Source organism: Triticum dicoccoides, chromosome 3B, assembly GCF_002162155.2.
Source record: "Triticum dicoccoides isolate Atlit2015 ecotype Zavitan chromosome 3B, WEW_v2.0, whole genome shotgun sequence".
Lineage (NCBI taxonomy): Eukaryota > Viridiplantae > Streptophyta > Magnoliopsida > Poales > Poaceae > Triticum > Triticum dicoccoides.
The window spans coordinates 703,490,319-703,503,235 of record NC_041385.1 but is presented as its reverse complement, the minus strand read 5'-3'; the positions used below and the strand labels follow the sequence as shown (position 1 = coordinate 703,503,235).

At 42.5% G+C, this 12,917-nt stretch overlaps 1 protein-coding gene and 1 long non-coding RNA gene across 4 annotated transcripts; one reads left to right on the top strand and one right to left on the bottom strand.

The window, feature by feature from the left end:
* LOC119281898 (putative F-box/LRR-repeat protein 23) lies at positions 1 to 2,726 on the bottom strand. Its single transcript, XM_037562305.1, has 2 exons — positions 2,253 to 2,726; positions 1 to 919 (listed from the first exon to the last, which is right to left on the bottom strand). The coding sequence occupies exons 1-2, from the start codon at positions 2,627 to 2,629 to the stop codon at positions 259 to 261; spliced, it is 1,038 nt and encodes a 345-aa protein (XP_037418202.1). The 5' UTR covers positions 2,630 to 2,726; the 3' UTR covers positions 1 to 258.
* Positions 2,727 to 3,697: 971 nt separating this feature from the next.
* On the top strand, positions 3,698 to 8,934 carry LOC119277984. Of its 3 annotated transcripts, XR_005137413.1 has the most exons (6): positions 3,698 to 4,016; positions 5,110 to 6,081; positions 6,243 to 6,301; positions 6,757 to 6,837; positions 6,917 to 7,255; positions 7,366 to 8,934. It is a non-coding gene; the product is annotated as an uncharacterized LOC119277984 (long non-coding RNA). The 3 variants fall into 3 exon arrangements; XR_005137412.1 differs by having other exon boundaries at positions 5,197 to 6,081; positions 6,917 to 8,934; XR_005137411.1 differs by having other exon boundaries at positions 6,917 to 8,934.
* The last annotated feature ends 3,983 nt before the right edge of the window (positions 8,935 to 12,917 follow it).

Below are 12,917 nucleotides of genomic sequence, written 5' to 3'. Positions count from 1 at the left end.
GTACTGCCAGTACTTACTACAGAGCATATTTCAGAACCACTTGAACTAAACTGCAAGGTAAATGACTCTCAACACATGTTTCAGAAGATCGGTTGGACAATGCAGGGAACACTCTCTATGATCTTACAGGAGATAAGTCGATGCAGAAGCAGATCCATGCCGCCAGCAGAAGAACCGAAGCGCAGATCAGTAGTGCAGATACTTTGGCAAAAAGGTGAAAACATCCAGGCACTTCGATCACAACATCCCCGATGGAGTTCACTTCATTAGCATGCGCATGCCCCTGAGAAGCATCCTATCTTCTTCATTAAGCTCGTCCTCGTACACACCATCAAGGTAGCGGGAAGGATCACAGTAGTCATCGTAATCTTCCGAGTCAAGCTCATAGTCAGAACCAGATCCCATATAATCACCCAAAAAGGACCCTGAATCCGCCCAGACAGGCTCCTGGACCTCGAAGTCATAATCATCAGTTGAGTCATTTGGAAGCCTCACTGTGCTTATCCTGCCACACTTTGCGCGCAGGGCGTCATCCATGTCGACGTTGAAGCAATGACGAATGTCAAGGGACTCCAGGTGGCGGCAATTGTCCAGGATAGCTGCCAGTCCTTTATTGGTGAGGCAATTGCCAAACAGCTGCAAAGACCGTAACTCATGCATAGTTGCAATCCCCAGGGCTTCATCGTCTTTGTCGTACCCACTGGCTTCAAAATCATAGAACACGTCCTTACTCAGTCTGAAGCGCTTCAGTTGTGGGCATGCCCTGCCAACAACCCCAAACACACCACCCTCACCCACATTTGCACATAATGAAAGCTCAAGCTCCTCAAGCAACGGGAACTTCACTATTGCCTCTTGAAGTCCTTCATCCTCAAAATTATAACAAGAAATGAGGCGAAGACTCTTGAGAGATGGTGCCCTGCAAATATAGCACTTGGATTTCAATAACCAACGAATATGACATGCGTATAGAAAGGCATAAGCATGCCGTGTCAAACAGGTAGCTAGAGAGTATGTTTTGACAGGCTTGCATAGCACGGATATAACATTTCAAAAATTCAGATAATTGCACAGCAATAGCATCATAGGACATAGATACAGATTTAAGAAGCAATGTAGGCATGTAGCGAGAATTCACTAAATGATTAACTGTTAGATTTGACAGAAATTTCAGGGATACTGACTTGTGGATGCCTGCAATAGTAGGTTGCAAATTAGGAAAAATTATGCACTCTGGTATATGAAATCAGTTTAGTTCGTTCTATTCAACAATTAACATAATTAAAATCACTGCCAATTCGACTGTTTCACTGGCAAACGCTCAGAAGCCCAAAACAGATAACTCCCAACTGCACCCTGTTTCAAACCAAACCAAAGAGTACTTCCCCGTTGTATCAAGAAACCAATGTGAAGAACTCGGCTGAGATCATCACTACCAGACCAATGCATAGGTTGATGACACGACATCATTTTTGGGTTGGAGGAAATTCACCATTCATTTTGAATGGGGTGGGCACAGAGGAATAGGTCAATGTGCATGTCGCAGGGCATATAATTTAACCGTGTGAAGACAAGTAGATCGTCGATTATCTGAAGGTGGCTAAATGTTGTGATAAGAAAAATTCAGCAGAGTAAAACTTGAGGCAATGTGATAATCATCTGTTTATTGGAAACTTCCCGTGGTTTACCCATAAATCCACATATGCTTCTATTTGTAAGTCACCCATCCCTTCTTCCTTGCCAATTAAGTAACACCAAATTTTAAAAAGGTGCAGAGAAAATGAAGGAGTATGGTGTACCGAGCAATGCATTGTGGCAAGTTTCTTCTAGCGCACTTCGTCTTTACGAAACTAAGATATAAAAAAGTTACTGTCTTCACAGAAATATATACAAATTCAAGAACATAACTAATGTTATAAGTCTATAAACATTGGTTAGCTTCGAACTTCTGTTGTCTCTGTTCTCTGGGCTCGTTTATCTGGTAGTTAGTGTGTGAGGCGGCTGACATTGTAATGCCCTGATTTCACTAATAGAAATTTGGGGGAACCCTGTTTAAAGAAGTCTAAAAAACATGATAAAGTGTAATACGAAAGAGGATCTATAAGCATCATATCAGGACATAATTTCTAGTTGCATCCCATGTGACCACCACCTCGTGTGCGGCTGTATCTTCACCAACCAAGAACCGAACGAAAGTCCCTAAATTTGGGGTTTTGAGGGTTTGTGGGAGGGAGGGGGATCCAAAATCTCACTGGTCGGCGAGGTAGAGGAGGAGGTCGTGGTCGCAGGCGTACTCGCCCCAGAACGCCTCGCACCTCCCCGCGCTGCGGCGGACGGCGGCCTGCGCCATCCCGGGGAAGTTGAGCTCGTGCTCGAGGTCGGCGTGGCCTAGCATGTTGATGCGGCGCCACAGCTCGGGCTCGTCGCGGGCGGCGCCGCGCCAGGAGCGGCACACCTGGCTGGGCCCCATCAGGATGTCGACGTGGTCGAGCTTGTGGAGGATGGCCGAGATCGCGTCCAGCGGCAGCTCCGCCCAGTTCCTCGTCTCCTCCGCCGGCACCGGCGCCGTCGGCGGATGGCGGCCGCGTCGCCCGTCTCGACGGCGGCGTGACGAGGAGGAAGACGGCATCGCGCTGGGCGGCTGGGAGAGGGTTAGGGTTCTGGGGAGGAAGGCGCGGGAATGGTGGACAGTTCTTTTTCTCGAGGAGAACGATGGACAGTTTGGGGAGGAGTGGTGAGAAAATCGGTGCTGAGTGGAGAAGAAACTCGGGCAATCCTAAAACAAGAACAACTTGACCATGATGGCGCGCGTTGCTATGCCCATCAATTTTATAATAGAATGATGAAATATCATGTAATTTTTTTAAATATAAAATATAGAAATTAAACTTGCATGAACTAACCCGTATATTAGACAATGGTAAAAAATGTAATATTGCGATTGTCTCGGGAAATATAATTAGTCAAGTGATTGCTCTAGCTTTTAAATGAATAGTGTCTATGAAAGATATCTTGGAAACAAAAACATGAATAAGTAACATAGGTTTAGAGAACATACATGATAGTCAATAGCACAATTGGTAAGATAAATTAATCGGGCAATCTTTTCTGTTTAATTAATCGATGAGACAAATCTTTTATCGTTGTTTAAAAAATAGTGTCACTTCCCCTAAAAAAAGAATTAGCGATGCTTGATTGCCATATTGGTAGACCTTCTCATTGTTGCCACGCGCACGTGAGGGAGTTAGGCAGTGGGGCGTCAATGTTGTGTGGCTCTGCGACGCCAACACGAGCAACATTTTTTTTTAAAAAAACACCGTCTATTGCAAAATGTTTTGGGGAATACAGATAATAGATGGTGGAGATGTTAGCCAGACAAGATGGCCCGCCCACAAAGAAGACACGACTTTCACAAGATTGTGAGCCTCAACATTTAAACCTATAAAAATGCTAGCCAACTTGCCTCCATAGAGCTCTCGCGATTAGGCTGTTCCTGACCGTCCGATCATGCTGCGTTTCCCACCTCTTCTTCCCCGAGCCGTTAGATATTGACTGAATGTTTTACCTCGTTTCGTTTTTCACGTGTGTATGACCAGTGGGCCAGTTCATCGATGGGTCCACTGTGCGTTGGCTGGGTGCGGAGCTATAGGGTGCGATTGGTTGTTCCTCAGGGAGAGCCCATTGGGCACAACTGCAGCCCTAGCCTCAATCCACAGCCGCCATGCCCTCACTCCTCCTCCTCGCTACCACTCCCTTCCTGCTCCTCCTCGCGGCCGCACTCTCTCCCTCCTCACCACGGCACCCATAGGCGGCTCCCTCCTCACCATGGCCCCACCATAGGCGGCTCATGCGGTGGTGGAACGGACGGCGGCCTCAGCGTGTGGGCGGCGGCGGCGGCGTATCTGGTGAACGAGCCCGCACCTCCCTGCCCTCCTCATCACCACCCCTTCCCTCCTCGGCTTAATGGGAGGTTCGCCGGGCATGCCGCCTCTTCTGCCCAGCAGGACGAGCACGAGGTGAGCACCGGGAGCAGTGTCACACCCTCCATAGCTGAGCATACCTAGAACGGGGCAAGTTTTTTGTTGCACAATGGTTATCCCTCTTCAGTTAGTCTGAATATGACTTGTTTCTTGTTGAAGGGTTGTTCCCTTCAGTATTGAAGAATTATTGATGGAAGGTTCTTTTTTGCAGCTTTTCATGTTGTCTCAACTCTCAATGCAGTGTAGAAGTTGATTGAGATGCCTCTCTGAATCTCTGATATGATGTTTTGCTTCCTCTGAAATAGTGATCAGAATGTAAATTTTCAAGGAAAATACCATTCGGTTCATACTAAGAAATTGGCAAGATTTAGTTACATGGATATCAAATTTTAAGACTAAGCTTCGCTCAATCCATCTCTCTCTCTGTTGCCTACCGCCACACGCGGATGGTAGTGGTTCAGTTTCCTGTAACATTTAGCATCTCTACATTTTAATCCTGTATAGCTGGATCCAAAAAAAATATAGAGGTCAAGGTCTATTTAGTATTAGTTTGATGGCTTAATTTGCAAGAGAAATGAAGTGTATAGTTTATGATTCTTAATTTTTCTTCAGTTGTTTTTGGTTGAATTGCTTACCTAGGCATTCGTATTTTGTTACACGAATCTGCAGTATGCTCTTATGCTTTTAGCCATACCCATCTCATTTTGTTTTTTGGTATAATTGCCTACCTAGGCATAAAAATGGGATCTGCACACGTCTTATTTAGATCCCTGGGTTCTCAGCCATGTTGACTTCTGAATAGTTATTCATTGATGTTTTCTTATGTTCTTTTGTTAGCACAGGTGCATTAGTTAGGTATGCATGTATGTAAGGAAAATTTGTTAGCGATGATTCAGTTGTTTTGGTTCAGTTTGAAGGGCACTCCAGGCTTAAGATCTTTAGTTTCATTAGAACTACCAATTACTTTGCTTAGCTGCCTTGCCGCTGGTGGCAGGTTTTACTTTGTGAGGTGTAGGTTCTGCTGCCGGTGACACCTCATGAGTTTCTTTTTAATTTGAATTAGTAATCACACAATTGAATTTATATTTCTATCAGCATAATTTCATGTCCCCTTTCCTATTTTCTGCAGGTACACATGAATCTATGATCCAGATTCTAGCTACACCCTTTACTACAACGATCTCAAGCTTTACTGAAAAGTGTACTGTTTATATAGTTGATATCTTTAATTCATATGGTCGTCCGCTGGATGATCACTGGTGTTCGGTTCATACGGTGACTGGCTAGAAGCTTGCTGTTATGTTTGGTTCATATGGTGGTCGACTGGAAGCTCGCAGTCTGAATGATCTCATTGTCTATGGCCGCCAATACACACTTTTCATTACTACCAGCCAGGTCTTCTCAGAGTGATTGAATAAATTCCATTCCTTTGTGCTGCATTTTACCTTCCATGGTTTTTGCTCAAAATGGCATAATATGCCACTTGCACCACCATTGGTCTTTGAAATTTAGTTACTCCAGTTTTTCATAGATAACAATTGTGTAGCCTTTGTCCTTTCCAGTTACCATTACCATTTTTGTGATGATACTTCACTAGAAATTTGTTTGGTACTCATCTAAAAATAGATTCATAATGAGGTCACTTTTGCAATGCATGGGAGTAAAGTTTTTTTCGCATCCGCGGTTATATATGTTTAGTCATTTGTATTGAAAAGTCAGTGCATCTTGGTTGTTTCTGTAGTTGATCCAGGAGGTTCTTGGTTGCTTGGTATTTTTGCTACATGTGCAGTACTATAATATGCCAACCCATATAAACGATGAAGTATATTCTGTTTCGTAGATGAGCAAAGTTTGCGGCATGCATAGTATATATATGTTTTCTTATAAATATATGTATGCCATTAACTGCTATCATTTCGTTTTATAGGGGTTCATGGGCCATCATGATGATATACTTGGTTCTTTAAAGAAGAATGGTAAGAACTAAGGAGGGTTGTCTTGTCCAAGAGCTCTACCGCGATGGCATCGCCACTCAGTGATGCCTCAGCAGGAAGGCTAATCGCGGGGAGGCGTGACATGGGTGGACTAAAAAGCTAATTTGGTGCCCTCTCTCTTTGCCTCTTGTTTCCTCCAGCACCTTGATTTTGATGGTTAATATATTGACTTTCTAAACATCTTTAATTTATAAGGAATATAGTAGTTATATGCTTTTCATTTATGATAGAGAGATTGAACCTAGGTGTCTTGCTTGCTGGTTTGCAGGAGGCCCCCCTGTCTGCTGTCAAATGTGGAACGCCTTTATGTCCTGATCATGTGAAAAGGTACCCTATTGCAGTTTCTCTGTCTTCACGAATTACTATCGAACTGTAAGCCTGTTCTGAACTCTAAGCCCCATGTAAATCTGATGGAAGATCGGGCCATTTAATTTGAACCAAAAGGGTAATATACTCTCGATTGCTTGAATCTGTCCAGACCTGAAAAATATATATACTTTGAAAGCTTGAAATATGAGTATGTAACTGAAGTAGTAGACATTTCTTGTTCTTGGTCGTCACAGTTTTTGTTTATTCCATTAAAAAGAGATGGATTACAATTACTTGACACACCCACCCACACCCGGGCACAAGGTCTGTTAGTCCTTTAAATTGATTATATATGACATAAAAAGAGGCTGGAGCATAGATTGGGGTGACATAAATATATGAATTGTTCAGAAAATAACAAATGGAACTCCCGGACACTGCCACCTCTGCATCCACCTTGCTCCGCATAGCAGCATGTGTGTGAAAGCGGGGACAGGTGACCACGAGCAGATGGCGTGAGCGGCAACGGCAACATGCACGGTGCACAAAGTTCGGTAAGATGGGCGTGACCTCCCCGTAGGCGTTTTAGGATGGCGTGTATAACGGCTTGGAACGTGCCTGCTCGACACACAGAAGGTATGCCTCGGAGCACGCCGGCGGCAACATGCACTGCGAGGCCCAAAGCAACCCAGCCAGTACAGAGCCCCTCCGTACAGGAGGAACCCTGCCACCGACGGAGCAAGCAACGGCGACGCGTATGAGAGCTCAGCCATGGTGGCCCGCGCGCCGTACGGGAGGATCACGTTCGTGCTAGAGGGAAGCAACGAGCACATCGGCGGCAAAAGGAGGTGTCCAGGATCTGCACCGACACAAGGTGTCTCCGCATAGCAGCATGTGTGCGGCGGCGTGGACAGGTAACCACATGCAGATTTTGAGGAGCGGCACGAGCATCAAGCAATGGTTGATGCCAAGGTGAGCTTCCCCTCCGCTCCTGACCGCTCCCTCTCTCTCTCTCAATAATCTCCTCCTGATGTCGCTATTTATGCATCTCGATATGTTATTGGTGTTCTTCTGATTTGCAGGGATTATAGCAAGCAACTCTAGGTGGGTGAGTTCTTTCTTCTTGCATGAAATTGTTCTACTGATTCCTCAATGCTCTGTTCATGACTTTGTTCTTGTTTTATCCTTTTTTTACTTTCCAATTTCTATGCAATGGATATTGATTGTGGTAGTTTAGATAGCACCTTGTATTGCTTTGGTTTTAATAAAGTAAACTAGAGCAGTGGTATGTGCATGTTCAAATAATAATGGAAAATATTGTTTTTTTCGTGCTACAAAATATATCTCAAAACCTTCCCCATTTTTGTTTCTAGAGGACAAAGGACATCTTGCATTAGTTAGCTTTTTTTACAGTTCCTATTCATTGAACTGTATGCAGTTTTCAGCTAGACCTCATTTCACAGTTCCTAATGCTTTTCTTTTTCTCTCTGGACTTGCAAAGTGATTTTCATCTGTTTTTTCTTTGCGTTGTGCTCAGGTAGTGTTCATTACTAAGTTCAAAGTGTGCTCAGATTATCTATCAGATTGTGAAATTCACTTTTTTTATAAGCCTGTCCTTAGGTACACTGGAGAGATAAAGTTCAATCAACAGTACAAACTTCTATTGATTAGGTTCATTGTTAAGTTCAGATATAATTATGTGTCTTGAATTCTTGTTATTTTCCATTTCTTATAGGAAATAAATCATCAGTGGCATACTTTGTTTGCCATATTGTTTTGGTTATAGATTTAAAGTGACCTTAACCCAAACATCTGAAAATGAAATTAAAGTATGTACAGAGAGAATGTGTAGGCATGAACTCCGGTATGCCTATTGTGAGTGAGACCGCTTTTACTTTGCTTCAAATATAGTAGATGCGGGGAATGGTGCTCTTACATACAACCTTCAGAGATGTATATGTAGCCATTTCCTCTGTACAAAGGAATGGTATTTTAGTTGGTTGTGAGTTTCATTGCTGGAGAGGACCGATGATCTTCGTTTGCAAGTATATCTTCAGGTACCTATGTATTATTCTCATGCTCCCCTTGTTTGGGCGATCTACCTAGTCTATGCATGGACATGTAGTATTGCCATGTTCTCCTTGTTCATGCATCATCCAACCTTGCTACAAATTGATGTTCTGTTGCTCTACGTACTGGTGTTATAGACTGCCATTTGTTTTGTCGAACAGTGTGCCAAACTGATTTTCCATTACTCTATGTACTGGTGTTACAGACTACTATTTGTTTTGTCTGGTTAGTGAGTAATTCATTTGGTTATGCCCTTTTCCTTTTTCAGCTATCATTTGCCAACCTCTTCATTATCTAACTATATACATGTGTTGACATATGCGGTCATCGGGGGCGGCTGTATTATCTAACAATTTTGGTTGAAGACTCCTGGGATTTACCATTGCGAAATCATGTGATAAGAGGTGTTCCAGGAATTCTTTTGAAAAGCATGTGTATACAGGCCATGTGACTCACTATCATTTTTTGTCTTTGTGATTTGCTGAAAAGTTCTTAGAATGTTTGATTGGTTTCAACTCAGATGAAGTTGTTAGGATGATTAGGTTGTAGCTTCTGGGAAATGTAATGGATTCAGATAGATTCTGGAGTCGTGCAACCCTTTGTACTGTGTGTTCATCATTCTTGCTGACTTTCTTCATGCAGCACCACCTTTTGTTTTAAGAATAACTTCTGTTTCACAACCACCTTAGTTTACACCTATGTCTACCAAGGAAGACGACACAGTGGTGGAGAAGAATTCACAGCTAACATGGCCCTATGTTACCTGAATAAGATAACAAAGTACCCATCATTTTACATGTTAAAGGATTTGAATTATCACCTGAAGTAGTTGCTAAAACCTACATCTACAAAGTCAAATATTTTCAAAACACTTCGGGTTTGACATGGTCCTTGCATTTGCTTAAACATAAAATTACTGAACAATGCAAATATTTTCAACGCAAACATGGTTTCAAATGGGTTAATAGAAATACTCCTTTAAAAAAGGCCTCCTTAAATGGTTCCTACTCTCTCTGTTTCTAAATATAAGTCTTTTTAGACATTTCAAATGAACTACAACATATAGATGTATGTAGACTTATTTTAGAATGTAGATTCATTTATTTTGCTCCGTATGTAGTCACTTGTTGGAATATCTAAAAATGACTTATATTTGAGAACCAGAGGGAGAATATTCTATTAGATATACATATATATTTTAGCACCAGTATATGTATTTTTTTAACAAAATTTTTAACACATGTAGAAATATGTGTTTCTTTTATACATAAGCATGTAAATTCTTTTCTTGCGTATTTGCCCGGACAAAAAGAGTACTAAAAGGATAGACATATTCTCAACATGAAAAATGTGTATATATATCTCATTGACACAACAAGAGCCACTTTTTATCGTATGTACTTGCCTACAGCTAAACTAACTATAACATATATTTTGTTTTAAATGGAACTCTGTGCTATCAAATTAAAATGTGTATATACATCTCATTATAGACAACAATCCACCAGTTTTCCTATTAAAGGGTATTAAATCATGGATATTTTTTTCATCACGCACATGGGTTTAGCATGGCGCAACAGGTCCACTGGTCTATACATCTTATACAATTTTTTTAACTTAGGTTTCTCATCATGATGATCATACTTTCAAACTAAGACAATGCTTCCTTAGGTTATACAAGTATTTTCTTTTTCCAAACTCAGTTTTCACAAGGTGATAAATATATTTCAATATATCATGGTTTAACACATGGACCTTTCAAAATGAAACTATTTTCATTGACAACATGGCTTTAGCAGGTCTCTGCGCCATTTGGCGCAATGGGTCAACTAGTTACTATCAAAGGCAGAAGATAATGCCCCGCTCACACGCAGCTACCTAATTTTTTATTTGAGAAACAACTTTTTTTAGCAAAATTTAGGAAACAGCTACTTACGTTTGTGTTTCATATACACTTTTGTATGCTTAAGCTAGTCCACCGGTCCAAGAAACAATCCAGGCCCAATCAACCACAAGTGAAGTAGATAGTTCCGTGGAGCAGCAGCCCAAGAGATATCCAGGCAGGCGATCGTACGGCTAGCAACGCCAAAGCTTTCTGGAGGCTCCCAGCTCGCCCTGTTATACTGTTTAGTAATTTCGTCTGCTTGATGGGTTCTGAACCGTTTGATCATCAAGCAATCAGATGACCTCGGCCATTGGATCTGAGAGTGACACTGTAGGAATGAATAGTGATAGAAAATGCGTGCCACCGTGAGTAATTTCAGTGCCCCGCCGAGGGCATTTTAGACATTTCGCATACCCTATAAAAAGGAAGCAGCAGCAACTGAAAACCTAGCTGCTTCCTCGTGCGGTCGCGTCCCCTTCCCCCGTCCTCCTGCATCCCAGCCCCCACCTCGCCGCCGCCACCAACACCGAGCCATTCCGGCGAGTTCCCTTGACGGTGCTTCCTTCCAACCGGCCGCAAGCGCTCGCGCGCGACCCCTCCCCACGGCTAGGGTTTTGACTGCCTCCAACTCCGACACGGTGAGCTCTGCTCTTCCCTCGATTCATGCCCTCTCCCCTTCTTCCTTCTCTCCGGCCGCAACGAGAAAATTGGATATTTGCCACTTTCAATACGTGACTTCTCAAAATTGCCACTTTCAAGATGTGCTTCGCAAAATTGCCACTTTGCTCATTGACTCCTTGATTACCATACCACTTCCCTTCTTTTAGTGATTTTCTTTTTTCCTTTTCCATTTGTAAGCACGAGAAAAGACTAAACTACCCCTAATTCTATACATGTACGTACTATCCACGTTCTAATTGATACTAATTGATACGAGAGCGCACCAGCCGCCAAGAATACCGAGTGTGTTGCACTGTTGCATCATCGATCTCCTCGGCGCAGGGTGCCGCAGATGGCTTAGACGTCGCGTGCCGTCGATCTTCTCAATGTCCCTTGCCAGCGATCTCGTCATCGCCGTGTGCCGCTGTTCTCGTCGCCGCGTTCATGGATTCTGGACGATATCGTATTGAGCCTTATCCTGCTTTGTTCAAAAATCTGTAGCGGTTGATCTCTCCTTACACGGCTCATTAACAAAGCACTGCATCATGTGAGTATGGAATCTGTGGAAACTACAATCGTGAGTCCTAAACTGCTCCCTGCTAGGTGAAACGATAGCCTACATCTACAGTTTACATCTAATTCTTGATAGCCTATATCTAAATCAAGAAAGGGTGGGAAAGGTCATTGTTATCTGGCATTGATGGGCTGCCAATTTACATGTACAGTTTACTATTTATCTTTGATAATTTCTAATAACATAAGTTGGTCTGACAATGATGGGAGCAGTACTAGATATAGTAAGAATGCAAAAAAGGAAAGTGATGTGTATTCGCTAAAGTAGAAAGAGCAGAGTCGTCACAACCACTAATTCAACAGAGCTGAACCTTGAAAGACTCGTTTCTTCCTGAAATCATAATGAGAGGTAAACGTTATCCTAATTGTAAAGGCAGTAGAATTTTGAAATGGTAGAATTTCTGAATCACCATGCATTAATGAAGAAGGGAAATAGTAAACAATCTAGAGGAATTTATGTTCCTCTACATATATGCTTTGTAAAAATCTGATCGTGACTTTTGACATGTTTATGACCGCTAACCCAAACTTGTGTTCATGTTTTCTTAATTGTTTCAAGTAGGCATGACCCAGAGGCAACACTTATTTTAGAAGTCGATTGGGATAACTTGCAGATTGTGGAGACACATGATGACGAAGGTAGAATTGAACTACTGAGTAGGATCAGTTATGTGAGATTTTGGGCTTGCAGGAGGAAGAAGAGAAAAAAGATAAGAGTGAACCAAAGGGTCGTAGAATGGTTGAGCAGGGCAGTGATAATGATGGTGTTGCCATTCCTGTTAGTGATGCCATACCAAATGAGCTAGTGATTACATATGATAAGGACCACCCAAAAATGTACCTTGGCACAATGTACCCATCAATGAAGGAATTTAGGTTAGCAGTGAGGCAATTTTCCATCAATGAGGAGTTTGATATAGGCACGGAGAAGTCGGATAAAAAGAGATTTAGAGGGTTCTACAAGTGAAGTGAGGATTGTCCTTGGAGGATTGTTGGGCAGCAGGGTGAAGACCATAACGCCATCGCAATACTGTGTAGCTGACAAGGCTGTGAGTATCCTCAGGAATTCACCTAAGATGGGTGCTAAAGAATTACAGAAAAAGTTGCAAGAACAACACAAAGTCACGATTCTATATGACACGGTCTGGAGGGGGAAAGAAAACGCTCTTGCAAAGGTTTATGGTAAATGGGAAGAGAGCTTTGAGATGTTATATAAATGGAAGGCTGAGGTACTGAAGAGGTCACCTGGAAGTGTTGTGGAGATTGAAGTACTGGAAATAGATGGTAATGTGTATTTTCATCGTTTTTTTTGGTGCACTTAAACCATGCATTGATGGCTTTTTGGAAGGACGTAGACCACATCTGAGTATAGATTCTACTGCATTGAATGGAAGGTAGAATTGCCATTTAGCCTCAGCTACGGCAGTTGATGGTCACAATTGGATG